This window comes from Ailuropoda melanoleuca, chromosome 8 (assembly GCF_002007445.2).
Source record: "Ailuropoda melanoleuca isolate Jingjing chromosome 8, ASM200744v2, whole genome shotgun sequence".
NCBI lineage: Eukaryota > Metazoa > Chordata > Mammalia > Carnivora > Ursidae > Ailuropoda > Ailuropoda melanoleuca.
In genome coordinates this window covers 104,181,384-104,204,055 of record NC_048225.1, presented here as the reverse complement: position 1 = coordinate 104,204,055, position 22,672 = coordinate 104,181,384, and the positions used below count along the sequence as shown (strand labels likewise).

At 49.5% G+C, this 22,672-nt stretch overlaps 1 protein-coding gene across 5 annotated transcripts in view; it reads right to left on the bottom strand.

Annotated features, from left to right (window-relative positions):
• NFASC (neurofascin) overlaps positions 1-22,672 on the bottom strand; it is a 179,514-nt gene that overhangs the window by 69,672 nt on the left and 87,170 nt on the right. For all 5 annotated transcript variants that reach the window (XM_019798576.2, XM_034667109.1, XM_019798566.2 and 2 more), the window contains one exon: positions 638-818. In XM_019798576.2, coding sequence (XP_019654135.2) covers positions 638-818 — 181 coding nt within the window. The remainder of the gene's footprint in view (positions 1-637; positions 819-22,672) is intronic.

The window sequence follows — 22,672 nt, the reverse complement described above, 5'->3', positions numbered from 1 at the left end:
ACCGTGGGACACAGAATGACACGGGTCTTACTTCCCAACTTTGCCATGGGAGAAGTGAAAGCAAACATTAAGAATGAGCGCCTGGTTTTCCCACAGTGGCATTATAACGGGGCTCTATTTTCATGCTTCATCTAGCCCCAGTCTTTTGCAAAATCATTCCCTTCCCAGCCCTCCCCAGGCCACCCGTCCTGACTTAGTACAGCCAAGACGGCCCAAGGGTCCAGCTCAGATATTAGAAAGGCAAATAACTGTCCACTAAAGTTGGTCCTTGGAAGCTCCATGCTGATGGGCAAGTCAAGACCGCAGAGGGCTGTGGGAGGGGAGTGGAGGGAAGAACTCCTGAGTGACAGACATGCAGACTTGCAAACTCTGCCACCTCCGGTCCCACGCAGCAGTTTTTAGGCAGCGCGAGCATCAGCTCAGCCACAGTCCTCAGAGATCGTGCCACACAGCTCGTCTCACATTCCCAAATGCAAGCCTGCTTGCCTCCATTCTTGGGAGGGAAACCCAGCTCTGTATCCAGAATCTGCTCCAGCCTTTCCGAAAGCTGGTCTGAACTCCCCCCTGACCATCCCTCCCCTCCAACTCCTCGGCCCCATATCAGCAGAATCAAAGAAGAGGATGGAGCGGGACTCACGGTCCATAGGAATCTCGATGGCCCCACTGAGGCTGAGGAGGCAGAACAGGACGGCTGCGTGGATCCAGGGCGGCGGCTGCTGCCTGGCCATCCTCAGCACGGGGCCCCGCTCCCTGCTCCCCGGCCTGCGGGGTCTTGCTGCCTCCAGCTGCTCCAACTGGGCCTCCTGGACAGAGCTCAGCTGTGGAAAGAAATACAATGCCAAGTGAGTTTTTCTAGAACTTGCAGTTTGTTCTAGGAATCCTACAGGGCCTGAAGAACTCAAGGGTTTGCTCAAGGCTGATGTTCTTAAATAGGGTTTCTTAACCTTGTGCTATTGACATTTCGGACCCACAGTTCTTTGTGTGGGCAATGACCTTGGGTGTTGCAGGGTGCTAGCAGCACCCCGACCTCTATCCACTAGACGCCAGAAGAGCCCATTCCTGCCCCCAGTCAAAAACGTCTCTGGACATTGCCAACTGTCCCCTGGAGGACAAAACCACTCCCAGCTGAGAACCACTGTTCTAGAAGGAAGGGCAACTCTGCATGGAAGAGTCATGAAAACACTGTCCCACTGGTCCAGCACCTAGAGGATGCCATGCACTGGGCCAGTAAGAAACACCAATCTCATAGCTTCTCTGAACCCTATGTGTCGTGTGGTGTTAGACGGGTGAAAGCTGGTTGCTCAAAAGGACTTTTTTTTAAAAAAAATGGATTTTTGAAGATATTTTGTGCAGCAAAGGTGCAGCAGTCCCTGATGCTGTCCCTTTGGAGATAAGGGCAATGCTGAGGCTATGACCCAGAAGAAGGGGGTTCCAGTGGGTTGGCAGAATCAGCGATACCGTGACAGCCCAATGTTCACATTCTCAAGCACAACAAATCATGTTTGATTAAAAATGACTGTCCAAGGGGCCTGGAATGAGTCTTTAAGAGACAAACCCTTTTTCCAACCTCCTGAGAGAGAATGGTTTATGGGAGGTGGGTGGGGGATGAGTGAAACAGATTAAGGGGTTAAGAGTACACTTATCATGATGAACACTGAGTAATGTCTAGAATTGCTGAATCACTATATTGTACACCTGAAACTAATACAACCCTGTATGTTAACGACACTTGAGAAAAGAAGAGAGTGGCCTAGAGAAGGCACTGAGATATAGTGCTTTAAGACTGCTATGGGGTGTGAAACATGGAGTCTTCAAACTGGGTGCCATGTGCTGTTCCGCCCTGGGGCTGAGTCAAAGAGGATGGCAGGAGAGGGTTCCCCCAGAATTCTTCTCTGTACCCCACCACCATCTCCCATCTATCCTGCCTGAGGCTGTCGGCGAGAGGAGCAGGCGCCAGGTCTGGCTCCAGGGAGACAAGGTTACCCTTCTGAAGACCTGGAGGGATGGGGCACCTTCCCTGGGCCGGGACGTGGGGCCAGGGAAAGGATTCGGATTCCGACTGCAGCAGTATCTTTCCTGGAAGCTGGGCTGAACAGCAGCCCCCCAGCCTCACATGTATTTCTGGACTCCAACCACTTGCCTTCCTTCCCATTGCTTCCACCTTCGTTTCATGACAGCGACCGCAAGAGTTTCCTGAGGGCTCTCCCCACTTCTACTCTTACCTTTGACTCATTCTCCACTATCACCAGAGTTGTCCTTCTCTAAAGTGCAGATACAAGTATGCCACTCCCCAAACTCACTAGCTCACAGCTGCCGGAGAGCTAAAGCCTGCGACGTGGCTCGGATGTCCTCCCGAGCGCAGCCCCCCTGCAGTCTCACCTCTCATCATCCTCCCTCCGTGTTCTGTGTTCCAGCCAACGCTGGTCACCTGCCAGGTCCCTTCATGCGTCCTACTCTGTGACTTCTGCACAGATTAGCTTCTGTCTAGAACACACTTTGAATCTGCCGTCATGAGGATTTGCCAAGTATGACTTGTGTGTCCCTCATCTGTACTCCTGAACACCATTTAAATCCCCCCCCCATTATATAGCAATTGTCACTTGCCACTTTTGTTTTAAAGATTTATTTATTTATTTTGGAGAGAGAGAGAGAGAGAGAGCTCGCGAGAGGGAGGTGGGGAGGGGCAGAGAGCAAGAGAGAGAGAGAGAGAGAGAGAGAGAATCTCAAGCAGAATCCCTGCTGAGCATGGACCCTGACGGGAGGGGGGGCTCCAACTCAGGACTCTGATATCATGACCTGAGCTGAAATCAAGAGTCTGATGTTTAACCAACTGAGCCACCCAGGTGCCCCAGCACTTGTCACTTTGTATTCATTGTATTCATTCCAAAAGCCACTCATCTGAATCCCCTATATAAAAAAGGAAGGCTCCATAGGGAAGTTGTCTCATCTTGTTTATTCTAGAATTTGACATGGTGCTGAAAACACTAGCAGGCACTCAAAAATATAGGATGGATGGATGAAAAATGAGCNGTCTGAATCCCCTATATAAAAAAGGAAGGCTCCATAGGGAAGTTGTCTCATCTTGTTTATTCCTAGAATTTGACATGGTGCTGAAAACACTAGCAGGCACTCAAAAATATAGGATGGATGGATGAAAAATGAGCAAATAAATGGCTTACAGAATGAAATAAACTACTTGGATCACTTGTTTTTTTAAAACCTCACGCTTCCTCCAGAAAGCAAGCAGGCAGCTCAGGAGAACACGTGCTTTGGACCTGGATGGCATACTGCAGAGGCTACCAATTAGTGGAGGAAAAACTCCCTCCCTACCTAGGCACTGCACTCGGGCCAGGGAATCAGTCAGCTGGAAGGAGCTCAGGAGAGTAGAAATCCCCCAGGAAAATCTCCTGGCTGGACGGTATCACAGGACGTCTTTGGCTCTTCCTCCTAACCTTCTAAGATGGTCTTTACATGGACTCAGGAAGAACCTGCTAACTCCTCACCTTGGATCCTCCATCTCCAAAGACCAGACTCAGGTTATCCAGCTGACACCTGAGTGCTGAGAGAACCAGCATGGGGGGAGGCTCAGCGTTCCTTCAGAGAGGACGGTGGGGATGGGATGGTGCCAGTCTTGGCTTCATGACGGCCATGTTTTGCTCAGGAGCTGCTAAGCAGTAGGAAGTGATGGGCAAGAGAAGACTATCGTGTTCTGGGAATCTTGATGGAAATAGGAAGCCAGAAGCTATTAATTAACTAGAAACACACAGGCAGGGAAAGAAAAGCCCAATTACTTGGGGTGCTTTCAACTCACAATTTAAAAACATGGTAGAGAATGCACATAGAGATAATCACGTATAGCGGTTTGACAATTCTCTCTCCTCTCTGGAACCAAATTTTTCTGATAAAAATCTTAAAAGACGAAAAGAATTGAAAGATCATTTAGCTTTATGNGTATAGCGGTTTGACAATTCTCTCTCTTCTCTCTGGAACCAAATTTTTCTGATAAAAATCTTAAAAGACGAAAAGAATTGAAAGATCATTTAGCTTTATGCAATCCCCTTACTTTTCAAATGAGGAAACAAGAGCTCAGAAAGGGGATATGATTTGCTCAAGGTCACCCAGCTGGTTAGTGGCAAAGCCGGGAAAAGAGCCCAGATCTCCTGACTCCTCACCCACTTCCCCTGTCTCTCGTTATGCAGGGAAGTTCCAGAGTAGAATTGCTATTTTTTTTTTAAGATTTTTTATTTATTTATAAGACAGAGATAGAGACAGCCAGCGAGAGAGGGAACACAAGCAGGGGGAGTGGGAGAGGAAGAAGCAGGCTCATAGCAGAGGAGCCTGACGTGGGGCTCGATCCCATAACGCCGGGATCACGCCCTGAGCTGAAGGCAGAGGCTTAACCGCTCTGCCACCCAGGCGCCCCAATTGCTATTTTTAAAAAGAAATTAATATATAGGCTTCCTTAAAAAATTAAACATAGAACTATCTATGACCCCATATTTCTACTCCTAGATATATGACCACCCAAAGAATTAAAAACTAGGACTCAAACGAGTACATGCACACACACGTTCATTGCAGCATTACTCGCCACAGCCAGAAAGTGGAAACAGCCCAAATGTCTATCAAGAGATGAATAAATAAGCAATACGGCAGTCTGTATGTTCTGTGACATATTATTTGGCCCTAGAAGATAATGAAGTACTGACACGTGCTGTGATATGGATGAAGACCGAGAAGGTTACACTCAATGAGAGAAGCAAGACACAAAGGGTCACATATAGAATGATCTCATTTATATTCAAGATCCAAAATAGGTAAATCCATATGGACAGAACGCAGAGTGGTGCTTTCCAGAGGCAGAGGGGAAGGGGGAATAGGGAGCAACGGCTTAATGGGTATGGGGTTCCTTTTGGGGTGATGATAATGTTGGGGTGGGAGAGGGATTCCACTGGAGTATAAGCAATAGTTGATTGAGGGGATGGTTACACACACTGTGAATGCACTAAATGCCAGGGAATTGCTCACTATACGATGGTTAACTTTATGTCAATTTTACCTCAATAACAAAGAAAGTAAGCACTGGTGTCTATAATGTGCTCATAAGAATAAAACAGCAGAGGATGAGGAGGGTGGGTTATTCCTCCGTTCCCTGAGCCCAGTCCACTCAGCCTGGAAGACAGGTATGTGCCTTGCAATCCTTCTAGTACATTCTGAAGGACTTACCACCCACATCTAAGGAAGGGGAGTCTCAACTGGCGTCTGGGCATGGGGGTTCTAGTGCCATGCTCAAAGAACCCAATGCGGAGGGAGGAGGGAGATGCTCCATCTGCAGGTACCCCCACACCACCGAGGCTTACAGTTCCCCTATCCTGATAACCAGGTAGAAAAGGTCAAGGGCAGGGATGTCTAACCGAAAGCAATAAATGCACACTTCTAATCAAATCTTACTTCTTACACTATCGTGCTGCATGGCCCGGTCATATATTATCTCAGGTTCGTCTAATGCTAGGAGTAGAGAAGTACATCGTCCAGATGTGGGTGCGGGGACTGGTGGAGTGGTCGGGGCCCTTCAAGGGGAATGCTATGTAACTACGGAACATCCTGGGGAGGAATAAGGAAAATCCTGTATCCCGGGAGAGGGCAGGTGGGGGCTGCAGAAGAGGGGCCACGATGACTGTCTTGGAATGGTGGGAGAGGGTATGGAATTTTTCTGTTTAGCTCCATGAGGGCAAAACTAGAACCAAAGGGGAGAAAGTTCCAGAGAGGCATCTGCTTCTCTGAGATGCAAGGAAGAATAATCTAATATATATAGCCATCCTCCATGAAGTCCCAAAGTTCTTTTTTGCTTTTGTTTCCCTTGCCTGTACAGACGTGTCTTGAAAGAGGTTGCTGTGGCCAAGGTCGAGGAGGTTCCTGGCTGGGTTCTCCTCTAGGATTTTGATGGATTCCTGTCTCACATTTAGGTCTTTCATCCATTTTGAGTTTATCTTATTGTAGAGTGTAAGAGAAAGGTCCAGTTTCATTCTTCTGCATGTGGCTGTGCTAAGTGAAATAAGTCAAGCAAAGAAAGACAATTATCGTATGGTTTCACTCCTATGTGGTACATAAGGGATAGAGCGGAGGACCACAGGGGAAGGGAGAGAACACTGAATGGGAAGAAATCAGAGAGGGAGACAAACCATGAGAGACTTTGGACTCTGGGAAACAAACTGAGGGTTACAGAAGGGAGGGGGTGGGGGATGGGGCAACCAGGTGATGGGTATGAAGGAGGGCACGTGGGGTGATGAGCACTGGGTGTTATACACAACTAATGGATCACTGAACACTACATCGAAAACTAGTGATGTACTATATCCTGGCTAATTGAACATAATAATAAAAAAATTTAAAAAATACAGCCATCCTACAAGAACACCCGTGATAATAAATACTCTACCTGCAGACACTACCAATATGATGTGTTTGATTTATATCAAATCAAACAGGTAAGAGACAGATTATAGGGATGGAAAGTACATTAAGTGTGGGGGGGTGATTACAGGGGAGAGAGTGAGGAAAAGAACAAAAATAAATTAAACCGAAGGAGATATCTTGCATGGACTGATGGTGTACTATGAACGGGGGAAGAGGATGAATTCAAGTCTTGTATATCTGAAGTTCTCCCCCCACCCACCCTGCAACCCCTGAGTGAAAAGAGAAAAAAAAGAGAGAGAACAGAGTCGCTCACACATGAAATGTTCTGCCATGTGGAGTACTGAGCTCCCTGTTTCATAAAGAATGCAAACAGCATTTGGTCAGGTGCTGTGATGACCATGAACCCACACAGGAATGAAATCGGATGCTTCTCAGCATCTCCGGGGCGCTACTTAGACACACATCCCTGGACCCTCAAACTTCGAAACAGGCGCCAAACTGGGCTTGCAGATTCAAAAAACCATTTTCTGAATTCGAATGCCCTTAGAACCTCTATTACCGTACACAGGGATGCCTCATTCACTTTTGCAACTTCCCGAAATGCAGCTTTCAAGTTTCCTAAACTTTAAATTTACAGGCCTTGTGGGAGATTCGGACTCAAAATGTCTCAGACGGGGACCAGGATGGGTATAAGAGTTGGGTGATGGTCAGCCACCGGTGGGAACTGCTGGACGTGACGGCCTCCCTTGGTCGAGTTCGAGAGCATGGACTGCCTGGGTTTGAAGCTGCCCCCCACTTACAAGGTGGGGGTCATGGGCAAGTACTGAACCTTCGGAGCTTTGTATCTCTCATCTGCAAAATGCACACAATCATATTCCAGGGGGCTTCTGGGATGACTTAACACACAATTCCTGTACAAAGTATGAGGCAAAGTAAAGCTCGGTAAATATTAGCGGCTGCCACTGATCAGGCTTTGAGCCCACAGGAATGAAGGAAGCACGCTGGTTACATACATGAGATTATTGGTAACGGCAGCAAGGAAAAATAATTAGCCACCCCGAATCGACCTGCTTTCCTATTTTTCCTTCTCTCTGGATCCCGGTTTGCTTTTTTTCCCCCAGACCGGGGGGCCCCCGGCGTTGGTACCACAAGCTGTCCCTGGCAGACAGGAGAGACCCACGGCTTCGGCAAGTTGTCATCATGGGGAGCCCCCCGCATTCCCGCAGCCCCGCTCTGGGCGGGCTGCGCCAGTGGTCACAACGCATCTGTGACGACGGGAGGAACGACCGGCAGTGCTGGAACATGGCTCCGTGAGCAGAGCCCACCTGGGGCTTGTGGGCGGCAGGCCGCGGGCCATTCATTCATGTCACAGTCCTGGCAGCAGGGACTGCTTTAGAGAATATACACGAGTTTAAGAGACAAGGTTTCTCTGCTCTCGTGGAGACTTCTCTCCAGTGGGGAAGATGGAAATAAATGCTGATCGAAAACAAATCGGGTAGCAATAAGCACAACGAAGAGAACACAATCCGACCCGCACACGGGTGTTGAGAGCAACCATCTGAAATCGCCACAACGTGGGAGTGACCAAGATGTCCTCCGTCCTTCAGCGGGTGAATGGATACACAGACTGGGGTGCAGCCACACAATGGATTATTATTCAGCACTAGAAAGAGATGAGCTATCCAGCCATGGAAAGACACGGAGGAAACTTAAATGCCTATCAAGTGAAAGAAGCCAGTCTGAAGAGCCCATGTACTGTAGGATTCCAGCTGAGGAACATTCTGGAAAAGGCAAAACTATGGAGACAGTAAAAAGATTAGAGGTTGCCAGAGGTTGAGGGGGGGAGGGAGCGATGAACACGTGGAACACAAAGGATTTTTAGGGCAGTGAGACTGTACGAGACTATAATGATGGACCCATGTCGTTACACATTTGTCCAGACCCACAGAACGGACAACACCGGAGTGAGCCCTCACGTCAACCACGGACTGTGGGTGACGACGTGTCAGTGTAGGTCCATCAGCTGTAACACGTGCCCCCCTCTGGTGGGGAAGCTGAGGGTGGGGGAGGCTGTGCGTGTGTGGGGCTGGGGGTAATCTCTGTACCTTCCACTTAATTTTGCTATGAATCTACAAGTGCTCTAAAAAGTACAGTCTATTCTTTTCTTAAAAAAGAAAAGAAAAGAAACCACAATAGGGTGATGTGGGAAAGGGAAGTGAATGGTCAAGGAAGACCTCTGTGAGAAGGCGACAACCGACCAAGATCTAAACGGCAAGGAGGAGCCGACTTCGTAAAGATGAGTCAGAAAAACACCCCAGGACATGGGAACCGCTTGTGCAAAGACCCTGTGGCAGGAAGCAGAGGGGCAGGTGTAAACGACAGAAAGCAGTGTGGCTGGAGTCTGGAGGGCACATGGGGAAGAATGGAGTAGGTCATGCGCGGGCATGCTCACGGAGGGCTCTGAAGGCCAAAGCAGGGAATTTAAATTCTATTCTAAGCTCGTCAGGACGTTACTGCAGGGTTCTATGTGGTGGGGTATCTGACGAGATTTGTTCACAAAGACCACTCTGGCTGTGCTGTGGAGGGTGGCAAGTAGATGGGCAACAGTGGAGGCAGGAAGACCCTTTAGAAGGCTCTGCAGCCTCTGGGGGCCTTCTCCAAGGGGGGAGGGCAATTGGGGGAGGAGGAGCAGGTGGGGCTCAGGCCTCCCTACACTTCACTCTCACCAGGGCTGCCTCAGAGTCCCTGTTTCACACTGGATTTTGCCTAAGGTTTTATTTGAAGAAAGGATTCTATTAGTAAAACAAAGAAGTGAAAATCCTGGCACAGTGGTCTAACTCTCCAAATGCAGAAGCCCTGCACCCAACAGCAACAGCCCATGGGCACAAGAGCCAGGCACGCTGGCCAGGAAGAATACACCAGGCTGGGGCTGCAGTGCCGGACTTGGAAACCCATCTGTCCAGCTTCCCAGTGCTAGCATTTTTGCCTTGAGGCCTGAGGTGCTCTCCAGGCCCAGGTGGCTTCTCGGGACTGCTCCACAATCCCTGGTACCCCAGGTGGGTGGGAATGGAGGAGTGTCTCCCTGTGTCATGGGAGGACAATTGAACATGCAGGAGACAGAGGGAAGATGTAGGAAGACATGATTCTTCATGCCACAGTTTGTGTCGCTGATGGAGCATTTCCTGAAGCAAGACCTAACTGTGGATTTTTAAAATTGCATATATGTTTACATTAAAAATTCCCCTTAATTTTTAAGCCACTTGAAAGCCAGTTTTCTATCACTAGCAACTGACTGTGCTGTCGATCAGAAATGCCCCTGGAATGCTGGTTGAATGCATAAGCTTCCCATGGCCTCCACTTTCTGTGTAAGAAGTGTCCCTTCCTCCTTCTGCCTGCCTCTGCGGGACCCAGCCCCTCCCTTCCGCAGAGTCCGGCCCTCAACCATCAGCTATCCACTTAGCATGCCCCTCAATTTCCAAACTCTTCTCAACTACCTCTAGGCCTCAGCAGAGAAACACCTTCAAGTTTCTCTCATAACACAACCAAAGAATCTTCTCTGGATCCCACAGCTCCCCTATATATACCTGAATTTTTTCCACCTCTGTCTCTTCTCATGCAAGTTTCTTTGTTTAAAGAGTGGGCTATGGCTTCTGCCTTTACTTACCAAGCTTTCTTTCACTCCTCCAACCAAACTCTGGAACTCTCTCTCTAGACCTCCTGTTGGCCTCCCGATGGCCAACTCCAGAGCTCCCAGTCTTTATCTTGCTAGACATTTTGAAGGCATCAGCAACTGTTAACCACTCCATCCATCCCTCCTCACGTTCTTCCTCCCTGGCCTCTGAAACACCACTCCAGAGCTCCTCTTCTCTCTGGCCCTGCCAACCTCCATGGTGGCACTGATCACACTGCTAGATCCTCTCCTTCTGCCTGATGTTCTCTGTGTCTCCACCGGGGTGCTGCCCCTCTATCTCTATTCTCTGTCTTTGTGGGTGACAGCCACCCAAGTCACCCAAGCCAGACACCTGGGAATCACCCTGAAATCCCAGCTCTTTTACATACCACACATCAAGCACCAAGACCCTTGGACCACATGTGCCCTCCTGGTGTCTCTTGCCCCCACTCCCTTCCCCACACTCCCATCCTCTTACCTTTGACACACATGATGTCTCATAGACACTGCAATCACGTCCCAACTGGTCTCTGTCCAATCCATTCTCCATGTTGCTATTACAGTGATTTTTCTAAACCTCTGTCTGATCCTGTCAGTGCTCTGCTGAAAACCCTTCCACATCACCCCAATCAGTCTATATGATCAGATCCAAAGTCCCGAGAGCAGCAAGGCTCTGGGTGATCAGGCTCCTGCAGGGCTCTCAGACCCCAGCCAAATGCTGAACGTTCCCTAAGTGGCATGCCATTTTCTAAGCATGCCACACCATTTACGACCTCCACACTTTACATGTGCCATCTTCTGTGCCCCAAAGGCCTTCCCTCCTTGTCACGTGATAAATTCCTACTCAGTCTGCAACATCCTGCAGCTCAGGCACCTTCTGCTTTGTGACTAATTCGTTCTACCTCCCACCCCCACCCCACGGCCCCCAACAGAACTGAGAGTGTCCATCTCTGTTCTACCTTACACCTGCCTCTCTGGGGCACTGAGCACACTGGTAAAACTATGTTTAAACCAAGGATTGGAGACCTTTTTTGTAAAGGTCTAGATCGTAAGTATTTTAGGCTTTGTGAGAGCTTTGTGAGACATACAGTCTCTGTCACAACTACTGAACTTTATTACTGTAGTGAGAGAGCCACCATGGACAATAAGTGAGCAAATGGGCATAGCTATGTCCCAATAAAACTTTATTTATAAAAACAGGAAGTGGGATGGAATTGGCCTGAGGGCTACAGTTTGCTTGCTGCTGGCTTAACCTTTTGCCCCTCTTTGTGGAATTCTCTTGTTTTTTAGAGAGAGAGAGAGTGCACTTGCATGCTGGGGGGGGGGCAGGGAGGGGTAGAGGGACAGGGAGAGAGAATCTTAAGCAGGCTCCACACTGAGCATGGAGCCCAACCTAGGGCCTATCTCACAACCTTGAGATCATGCTTGTGCTGAAATCAAGAGTCATATGCTTAACCGACTGAGCCGCCCAGGGGCCCCTGGAATTCTTGAGGCTTAGACCATGCCTTGATCATTCTTGTGTCCCAGTGCCTGGAATGGTGCCTGGCAGGGAATATCTATGGAATGGAAGATCCAAGTAAAGGCCTCAGTCTTGCCACTTATGTTTTTGTAAATTACTTGTTTCCCAAGCCTTTTAAAAATGTTCAAAAATGGAAATGAATATTCCTGCTTCCGATGGTTGCTGTTGGAGAATCAAATGGAGAAAGCATGAGAAAGCGAGCCACAACACCAATTACACTGCATTTACTATTCTTATTGTGTTCCTTCCTGACGACCTCAAGTGACTCCACTCCACACAAAACTTTTCTTTTCTTTTTTTAAAAAAAAAGATGTATGTATGTATGTATGTATGTATGTATGTATGTATTTAGGGAGAACATCAGTCAGAGGGGAAGAGGGAGAGAGATTCTCAAGCAGACTCTGTACTGAGCATGGAACCCAACATGGGGCTTGATCTCACAACCCTGAGATTACATCCTGAGCTGAAACCAAGAGTGGGACACCTAAGTTAGTGTGCCATCCAGGCACCCCAAGACCTTTCTTTGAACTTTGGGTAAACCTAAGTCCAAGAGAGGGGCTGTGACCTGCCCATCACTCTGCCCAGCAGGTGGCTGGTCTGGGCTTAGCGGCAGGCCACTCTCTGCTCTACAGCATCCTCCTGCTCCCGGAGGGAATCCCCAGGGTGAGGTTCCTCAGACCACACCTCCTCTCCCCGTCACTCCACTCATTTTCTCACAGATTCCAGATGCCACAGGGGCCTCAGCACACAGTGTGAGAAAGCGTGTGTGCAACAGGCAGATGGCTGAGATGGGAGGGTATTTTCTGAGTTAGAACCACCAGAAGCTGATGATTGATTGGTAGTGGGCAATGAGAAGAAGGACGGCATCAAGGTTTCTAGGTTGGAAAACTGGATTAGGATGATGCTAATGATTGGTATCAAAAATACAGAAAGGGGAACAAATCTGTTAGTGGTTGGGGCACAGGGAGAGCATGAGCTTGGAACGGAATATGTTCAGTTTGATGACTCAGAGCCATGAACAAAGCAGTTTTGCAGGTACTTGGAAGCTGTGCTCCTGAACGAATGATGCCTAGGGATATACCAACAGATTCGTAGCAGGAGGCCACATGCCAGCAATTAGTTCTCAGAATAAATAACGAAATGACTAGAATAGTACTACAAAACCCAACTAAGGAATGCATTCACACATCACTGCCACAGAATGTTGTGAGGGAACAGAGAGATAATAAAAGCCCAACAGAGCCTACATAAAACTCCACCATTCTACATTAGAAAAAAGAAAAAAAAGCAGTAGGGCTTATTACTACTATAACCACCCAGAAGCAACCTTTTTGGAAATCAGAGAGGAGAGCTGAAAGACAAGAGATGATAAAGGCACCTCAAAATAAGAAGTGGGGCAGGGCCAGGTGTGTGGGAGCTGAAGAGCTCAGAGGTGTCTCACCCTGGGCCGGAGGGCTCCCACAGACAGGCAAGTGCCCCTCTTCACTGGAACCTGGAACTTAGGGCTAAGGTATTTCTCAGCTAATTTGTTCCCAATACAAACCAGTTAACAGTTGCAAATGATTTATATATAAATATAAATCAGTGCCTCAGGTGGCTAGGGGCACCTGGATGTTTCAGTCAGTTAAGCATCTGACTCTTGATTTCAGCTCAGGTCATGATCTCAGGGTCCTCAGACTGAGCCCTGCTTCCTGGCTCTGTGCTCAGTGTGGAGTCTGCTTGAGATTCTCTTTCTCTCCTGTTCCCTTTGCCCCTCCCCCCTGTGCTCTCGGGCTCTCGCTTTCTCTAAAATAAATAAATAAATCTAAAACAAAAAAAAATGCAGTGGCTCGGGTTCCCACTACAATAACCACATTCCCACTCATATTCCATTTTCTTTCTTGAAGAAGAAACAAAGAGCCAATGTATGTCCTGCCTGTGGTCATCCTCTATCATATCTGTCTGGGCAGAGAAAGTGGTCGTGGGGCTGGCCTACACTCTGTGGGCAGCACTCAAGTCCCTGTGATCTGGCTCCCGCCCCGTGGAGCCTCTCCTCCAGCAGGACCCAGTCCAGAGCCAGGCCCTGTGCCACTCCCCAAACAGGTCAAGTGCCTTCTGTCCCTTCGGCCACCTTTGCTCCTGCTTCGCCTAGGCAAGAAATGCTATTCCTTTACTTCTCTCCAGTGCAGATTCCCTTCTTCACCAAGGCCCTGAGCGGTGACTCCCACTCCCCACCCCAACGCTGACCCTGCTTTCCTGCTAACAGTAGGCTGCATTTCCCTTGTATTCCCCAGCATGCCACTAAACTCTGTTCCAGCAATCATTTCTTCCTGCCCATGGGATTCCCATGTTTGTCTCCTGCATCAAACTCTGAACTTCTTGAGCTCAGAGTCCATGTCTTGCCTCCCTCTGAAGTGAGACAGTACAAAAAATATGTGTTGGATGCGTGAAAAGCCATCTGATCAGATATTCCTATCCTGCAGATAGAGATATTTATCCCATCAGCAAATCAGTATATTATAAATCCTAGGTTAAAATCACATAGGAAAAAGCCATTGTTACAGTATAAGCCTGAGTCATGAAAACAACAGCAATAACCAAATAAGAGCATCTATCCAGCATCCTCTCAGCAGACACTCTCATCTCCTTCTTTCTGAAAACTGCCCCCCAACCCTCTTCTCAGAGTTTTCTGTCTGATCTGTCAGGGCTACCCTATTTTCTCTATCCCACAGACACGTCTCAGAATCTAGGGACTCAGCTACACCAGGCACTAACCAGTCCGAGAACTGCTATCCCCTCCATTCCCAGCCTGCCTACTCCCTCATCCCTAGGGCTTCAGTGTAGCTGTCCTGGGTTCTGAAGTCCACCTGGGGCTCGGTGTGGCTGTCCTAGGTCCTGAAGTCCACCTGCAGCGCAAGGACTGCCCTGGGCGCTACAGCGGACCCTCCTCCCCGCTCCCCCTCCTGCCCTCTGATCCCCACTGCCACCTCCCTTCCATCTCTCTCATGCCAAGGAATAAACGATGCAACAGATGGTGACCCAAGCCTGTTCCGCTCCCTCTGCTCACAGGCATCTGAAGGCCAGGGGGTGGGTTTCCTAGGAAACTGGAAATGCCCCGTACTGACGATCATCAGCCTGTCCCAAAGAGACAGAGCACCAAACAAGGAGGAGAAAGACAGAAGGATCTCTGGAAGAAGATAAGCGTAGAAGGGGGAGCAGCAGGGAGGAGTCCTTGGCTTCCTCTTCTGGGAGCACTTGCCAAAAGATTACATCTCCCCACATCCCCCTCCTCACCCCCACGGAATGACCGCATGTCTCAGCATCTTTAAGAAAGTGTCTGCCCACACAATGCACCCACCTCCCACTCTCTGAAGTGCTATCTGTAACTACACCAAACCCTCTGGGGCACCGAGGCTTGACAGCCTAAGAAATCACTCACCAGACTGCTTCTAGACACTGGCCTCTGCCCATGCCCAGGAGGAGAGAGACCCAGCTTTCTTGCCTGCATGGTGTTGAACCAGTTGTCTTGCAGGTTTTTTCCAATAGCCAAGGAAACCCAGTATATGGGATTCGACTCCCTCCCTTCCCCCACCTTCCTTCTCAGGGTTGGAGGGGGGTGGTCTCCATCTGCTCAGTGGCTGTTACAGCCTTGGCTCCCTTTCATTGTCACAGGGAGAGAACTGGGAGGAGTAAGGGGCTGTGTTTAACCATTGATAGTGATCCAGTTGGTGGCAGTGGCAGGCAGGGGCACCGAGCAGACCCAGCCCCTCCTCTTCTTGCCTCGGCTAAGTTCACAGAGGCCACAGGGCTCAGCAGGAGTGGGGGATGGGGAAACAAGAGTATCAGGTGGCCCTTGATTCCCACCTGGGGAGGGAGCCAAGGGGGACACCTGGGTTTAAGATTAGGGATTTGGCTGAAAACAGCTGTTTCCTGCTCAACACCCAGTACTAATCTATAGGTTGAAACCTGAACCACTTGGCTATTTATTAAGCTGGGGGTGAGGGAGGGAGAGAATGGGACAGAAGAAAGGGGGAAGAGGCCCTTCCCTCAAGGTGACCGCCACAAATATCTAGTGGAATATCCAGTTTTCACACCAGGCTCTATAGGGGCACGAAGTACTTACCGGGCACCCTGGTACTCATAAGCCACCAGGCAGGCTGGGGCCCCACAAGAAGGCTGCACCCACCAAGAAAGTGTAGCCACTTCCAGGCCTGGGGGGGGCGTGCCTGCATCTAACTGTTATGGCGTAAGTGGTTGGGTCACCAAGCCAATGGAGCCTGGACACGGATGCCTAAGGAGATTCTCTTTCCGAATTGCACTGTGAGGGTCTACCACACAGCTTTTAACCATCTCCTTGTTGAAGACCTTTTTAGGTTGTTCTTCCTTATTTTTTCTCCATTACAACACCACCACAATGAACATCCTTGTACATATAGCCTGATACATGGAGGAAGCAAGGTTGCTGGATCATCTCATCTCTCCATCATCTCATCCAGGCCAGCTGCAGCCTGGCGCATCTTAGCCTAGCCTGTCATGGAAGCCCAAAGCATACAGGTGGCCTGGTCCATATTCTGGTCCTGCTGACAGCTCCCATATGGGCCAGCGGTTGCGGGCCACACTGGGGAAGGACACTGCTGGCGCTACAATCCAGCCAGTTTTCTGAAGTTCTTTGGGACTGTGCATTTTCTCCCCCTGTTATTATTGCTTATTTTTCACCTTCCAGGAGGCAGGACTAGGAAACATACGTGGAATGGGACAGGCTCTCCAATGTCATCAGTGTAGCTGAGGACTACCTGGGCTAACATGCTGTGCAGGGGCTGGCTTAAATAAGGTTTGGGACTATCTGTGACTTTCCATGTTTCAGGCTCCACTCACTGGCCCTGCCTGTGGTTCACTGAGCTCTGACCAGTCTCCTTCCGTAGAAAGATTAGTGGGTAAAGCAGCGTGTAAAGGAAACAGAAGTTAACATGTATGGAGAGCCCCCACCTCAGAACCATCAGCATAAACCAAACTGATGTCAGGAAATGTGGCCTGGGAGGATGGGTAGGGAACAACCCCCTTGGGGAGGAATTCTGGCACCTTCAGGAAGGAGAAAGGAGCTCCCACCTCTTTACAATTCAGCAACCTAGTTTCTCTCTGTCTGGCTCCCCATCTTCTACCCTCAGGGAGAAAGTTTCACAGCAATTAGGCGCACATCTTTCCTCACAGCTGGAAAGAGAGGGTTGTGAGGCCCCCACCCCCTCTCCAAGGGGGTGGGGAAGGCATCCGTGGTAGCAGCAGCTGTCTCCCCCGCCTGTCATTAAAGGAAAGTGGCTCAGCGGAAGGCTGGAGGGGAAGTGATATAATCCTATGTGACAGGTCTCCAAGAGTGGGGTCCAAGATTTGGGTAGGGTAAGAAGGAGGGACCCGGGAGGGAGAAAAGATGGACATTGAAGGTAGAAGGCCAGAAAGAGAGGCTTGTATTTAGTGTGAAAAGACCTAGGGTCCTTCAGAAGGTGACACAGAGTGATCCCATGACCCAGCAATCCCACTCCTGGGTAGGTACCAAAGGAAACGGAAAATATATGTCCACAGGAAAATCTGCACAGGAATGTTCACGGCAGCATAACTGACAACCGCCAGAAAGTGGAATGACTCAAATGTCCATCACCTGATGGATGTACATCCATACAGCACACTACTGCTCAGCCATAAAAAGGAGTGAGGTGTGGAGGCAGGTTACGCCATGGACGCCCCTTGAAAACATTGTGCGAAATAAAAGTAGCCAGTTGCAAAAGCCCACATACTGCACAGTCCGATTAATATAAAATGTTCAGAGTAGGTCTATCTGTAGAGGTAGAAAGTAGATCAGTGTTGTCTAGGGCTAGAGAAAGACCACAGTGGGGGGAAGGGGAGGGACCCCTAATGGGTATGGGGTTTTGGGGGGTTGGAGGGCAAAGGCAATGAAAATGTTCTTAAAATTAATTGTGGTGATGGTATGGGAGTTACATCTCAACAAAGCTGTTTTTATAATATCAATAAGAAAAAAGCATTACATAAGGAATGGGAAGGCTTTGTTAGAAAACTGTGATATTTCAAAAAGGAAAGTGGTAAAATTTACAAACGTAGTTTCATATGTTGAAAGGGATTTAATGAACTAAGTTTCTTTTTTTAAGACTTATTTATTTATTTTAGAGAGAGAGAAAGAGAGAGAGTGCACGCACTCCCGCAAGTGGAAGGAGGGGCAAAGGGAGAGAATCCTTAAGCAGAGGACCCTGAGATCATGACCTGAGGCGAGACCAAGAGCTCAAATGAATGAGGCATCCAGGCGCCCCACTGAACTAAGTTAGTTTCTTTCTTAAAGATTTATTTATTTATTTTTGAACTAAGTTTCTTAATGGGATCCAACAAATGCTTGTTAAAATTTATGAGATTTATGAAGAGAATCATAAAATTTGTCAGTTGAAAAGTTTAAGGAAGAATTCATTTTGGGGACTGGGAACTTTAATACCCAGGATATTGATTTAAAACAAAAGACGGAGGGCTCCGTGTTTGCATGCCACCTTTGGCTAGTCACCGTGCTGTCCCTCACTCCACAGTAAATGGCAAACTGCTGTACGGAGGGCATGCTGCAGAGAGAGCAGGCAGGAAACTCAATCCCACTCAGAAGTTTTCCTAAAGGAAGACCGCTGTGCATTGAAGCCCTAGCCATCTTTCTTTCAAATGCAGCTTCCGACCCCAGGCACTGACCGGGGGGCTTCCAGGTTCCCTGAGTGGAGTGCCCCATGTGGCGTCCAGGCCACTGTCCATCCGCGGACCCACCATCTGGATCCATCTGCTCACAACGTCACTCGTGGGAAGCTGCTTACTCCATCCTCTGTTTGTGGGATTCTAAGCCTGGCTTCATAGACCGAGGTTCTGAAGCCACTTGAAAACCACAGACTGAGCTCAAGCAGAAAAAAAAAAAAAAGAGGGACAAGATTAGAGGAGAAGCTTGTTTGGGGTGCAAGAGATTGGACCTTCAGCCCCTTAATCAGACTGCGAGCTTCCTGAGGGCGGGGGCAGTGGCTTCTACCCCGTTCCTGTGTCCTTCACAGGAACAAGTGCCTGTTGTTCAAAGCCGAACAGGGCTGGGTTTAGTCAATAGAGGTGAACAATGAACTAGCGAGGAAACCCTGCAGACCAGGGGAAACACACCAGACAAGGATTCAGAGATATGGCTTCAAGAGGAAGTGACAAAGAATGCCTCTGGCATATGCAAAGGTCATGGGCTTGGAGCCACACATCTGGGCTTCCGTGCCCCCTTGGCCATCCACCTGCTGCATGGGCTTCAACAATGTGTTTACTCTCCCTTAGAGCCTCAGTTTTCTTGCCTTTACGAGTGGGATGAAGACACTTATTAAAAGGTTGTTGCGATAATTATGAATTAAATGGATTATTTTGAGTCAATTCATTTTACAACAATTAGCAGGCTAAAGTCTATGTACAGCATCTAACCCAAGGCCTGGCACAAACTTGGCATTCAAAAACCACTGGTCCTTTCTCTTATCCCCCACGTTACAGCTGGTGTATGGTGTTGTTACATGGCTTTGGATGACTTGGGCTTTCGAATCTACAAGTCTACTTTGTAGATCTACAAAATGCACGATACCTGTGCAAATAACTGAACATTGGCTCTGTGGCCAAGGAGTTACTATTCACCCGTAAAACCAACATACGGGGGCGCCTGGGTGGCACAGTGGTTAAGCGTCTGCCTTCGGCTCAGGGCGTGATCCCGGCATTATGGGATCGAGCCCCCACATCAGGCTCCTCCCCTGGGAGCCTGCTTCTTCCTCTCCCACTCCCCGCTTGTGTTCCCTCTCTCACTGGCTATCTCTATCTCTGTCGAATAAATAAATAAAATCTTTAAAAAAAAAAAAACCAACATACGGTTATCCGCACGGGCATTGTCTACTTCAGACCAGAGAGAAAGGGAGGCTCTTGTAAGATCCCAGACCAGCCAAAGCAGCTCTGGGCTCTCCGCTTTCCTGCTTCTGCCAGGGTCTCCTTAACCCAACACTTCACACTGCTGGAGACCCCTACCCTTTATTCATGTCAGCTCCTTCCACTAACGCCCCATGACCTATGACGTCAACTGCGCCTGGCTGGAGTCCGCCCCTGAGAGGGAAAGCCGCGTCAGCTCTTCGGAGGTAACTTCCATCCTGCTCTCCTTACTGGTAGCCGCTGATATTCCAAGGATAGTACATGCCCGGTTGCAGTTTTTAAAAATTCCTGTTGGACTAATAAAGGGGCACAGGGAGGAAAGGACTAAGACAGCAGGAGGAAGTGGCATCTGTCCCCCCTCCCTCCCTCCAGCCCCCTCCATTTACATCCTAGACAGACATCAGTCTGGATCCAACTGCCATCCCGCAGGCTTCTGCAGGCTGGGGGTGTGAAAATACGGGAGCTTGGAGGAGGGGAGGTGGCACAGACAGGGAAGGCTGCTGCCTGCGTTAGAAGATGCGCCATGTGTCTGGGAGTCTGGTGCAGAGCGCTGGCAGCTGCAGTGCTTACACTGAAGATTGGCCCCAGCGGTGAGGAGGACAGCTTTGCGTCTTATGCCCTGTGACGCGCATACATCAGCAAGGAGAATGACTCTCTCTTTGCTAGAGATGCGGTCCTCTTGTTAGCAATAGAAACTCAGAGGTGACTTGCTGTCTCAAACTCAACAGCCCTGCTCCTGCTAAAAAGGTGGGTTTAGCGGGGCAGCAGAAAAGGCTGAGGGTGGAGGAGAGATTGCATCACCTCGGGAGAAATGAGGTAGACAGCTGTTAGGGGACTAGCTTTCACTGACTTCGCTGCTGCTGCCTCGTCCCCACGCCTAGCCCGCCGATCTCAGCGCCCCAGGAGAAGGTAGCTAAGCATGGGTGCTGTCTCAGGGCCCAGGAATCAGTCTTGGGGCAGGGGATGGAGACGCAAAACAGCTCCTAATGTAGCTCCCGGGCCCCTCTCCATCAACCCACAGCCACGCGTCCTGAGCCCACGTTGTCCGAGGTGGCCTGTTAGAATGTTTCTGGAGAGAGGAGGCCCAGCGTCTCTGCAACAGGTGGGAGGGCTTAGGAGTTTGAGTGCAATTAACCGAATGGATCCATCTGGGAAGCGGAAGGCCTGGGGAACCGGGAGGTTTCTCTGCCTTGCGTCAGAGGGCAGGTGTCCGCTCCAAGGGCCTGGTGAGGACCCGGAGCTGAAGCGCTGGGGTGGGGGAGAGAGGGAGGGGAGAGATTAGGCTGAGTGGGGAGGGAGGCATGTGCTGAGAGCAGATGCCTGGGGCAGCTCCAGATGGCAGTGGCCTCTGAACAAAAGGGGAAGAGCCAGAGGGAAGGAGGACCCAGAAACGGAGGACTGGCCCCCGTGAGGCTTCTGAAATCAGATTCCCACCTGGAACCTGGCTGGAGGCTGGCAGAGAAAAAGCTACCCAGAGTTTCCAGGAAGACTGGGAACGGGCCACCCCCAAACCCAACTATGCGAGTCCCGGGGCTGGACTGCTGTGCTTCAGATTCAAGGGCTGGCACTTTCTTAGATGTGCAGCTTTGGGCACAGCCTTAATCTTTCTGCATCTCTGTCACCAGTAGCAAGTGAGCAATGGGCCCTATGTCATAGGTTTATTGTGCGGATTACACGGGAGAGCGACGTCAAGGACAGAGCACAGCACCCGGCACATATGGGGAGCGCCCAGAATGTTGATTATTCTAAGGATGGCGATTTTCACCATCTGAAGAGACCTGGATCGGCTCTCCTTTTCCCAGAACGTATTGTTCCCTCAATAGCCATATGGGCCTGCTCACATGTAGTCTCTGTACTTTTTTCTTTTTAAAGGTTTCTGTGTGTGTCGAAAGTCCTCTGACCCACTGACCCCTCATGATGTGCCGGCGCCCGAGACTGGAGGAGGCTCTGTGGTGTCATGGCAAGAAAAACAGCCTGTAATTCGGGCATCTCACCTCTAGGAGGGCTCCGCTGCTAATGAATTTTGTGGACCTTGGAGAAATAACTTCTGGAGCCTCGTATAGTCCTCCGTCAAATGGAATGAAGACCCCTGCCTTGCTTGCACCACAGAATGAATGGTCATGAAAGTCAGATGACATAATTAAACGGACGCACTATAAAAATAAAGCTCTGAACCCATATTAGGGATTGCTGGTTAGGTTGGAAGTGTTCAGAGGTGCAAGCCAGCACAAGTTTGCTCGTGGGCGTGACAGCAGCTGCCAGGCAGATGTGCTAGTGGGGTGTGGTGTTGCTATCACCTGAGAAGGGGGGGGTCCTCAGGCAGGAGTCTGGGGAGGCAACCTTCAGGGCTGGTGTCCAGGCAAGGCACTGAGGGGCTCTGGCAGGTACAGGGACAGACAGTGGGGAGGGCACCTGAAAAAGCACTGAGAGGGTGCATGGTAATGCAACACTGACTACCTCCTGGTTCCGTCCCAGACCCAGGGGTCTGTTCCCATGCTGTTTTTCATATCTTTACCTGTCCATGAAAATAGACTGGTATACCACTTTTGTGATCAAGGCCCTCCAAAAACAGTAAAACAAAAGAAAGGTGCCGCCCACCCGGCAAGGTCAGGCGTATGTTCAAGTTCAAATATTTAGTAGCAATGATTCAGTGAAAAGCCCTGTGGTCAGATGGATTTCCCAAGCGGTCCCTGAAACCTGACAGTGTCATGAAAGCAAGTTGTAGCCCTAAAAGGTCCCACACAGAAACTACCTTGATAAGACAAGTATATCTGAGCTCTGTTGATAGGGCTAGATAATAATGACTTTCACTGACTGAACACCTGCCATGTGTCAGGCACCGTGCAGGGCTCTTTGGACATTTAATCTTTAATCTTTACAAGACATCCATTATTACCCTCATTGTATAAACCAGGAAACTCAGGCCTAGAGCAGTTAGAAACACTCCTAAAGTCACCAAGCAAGCACAGCTGGATTTTGTCCAGATCTGAAATCCATGTCATCTGCATGCTCTGCTCCCATCTTTCAACCCCCTCCCTTCATCCCCCCTCCCCCGCTGCGCCCCCATTTCCACCTCCTGGGAGAACAGAAGACATCTGGAAAGGGGGCTGGAGAGAGAAAGACAA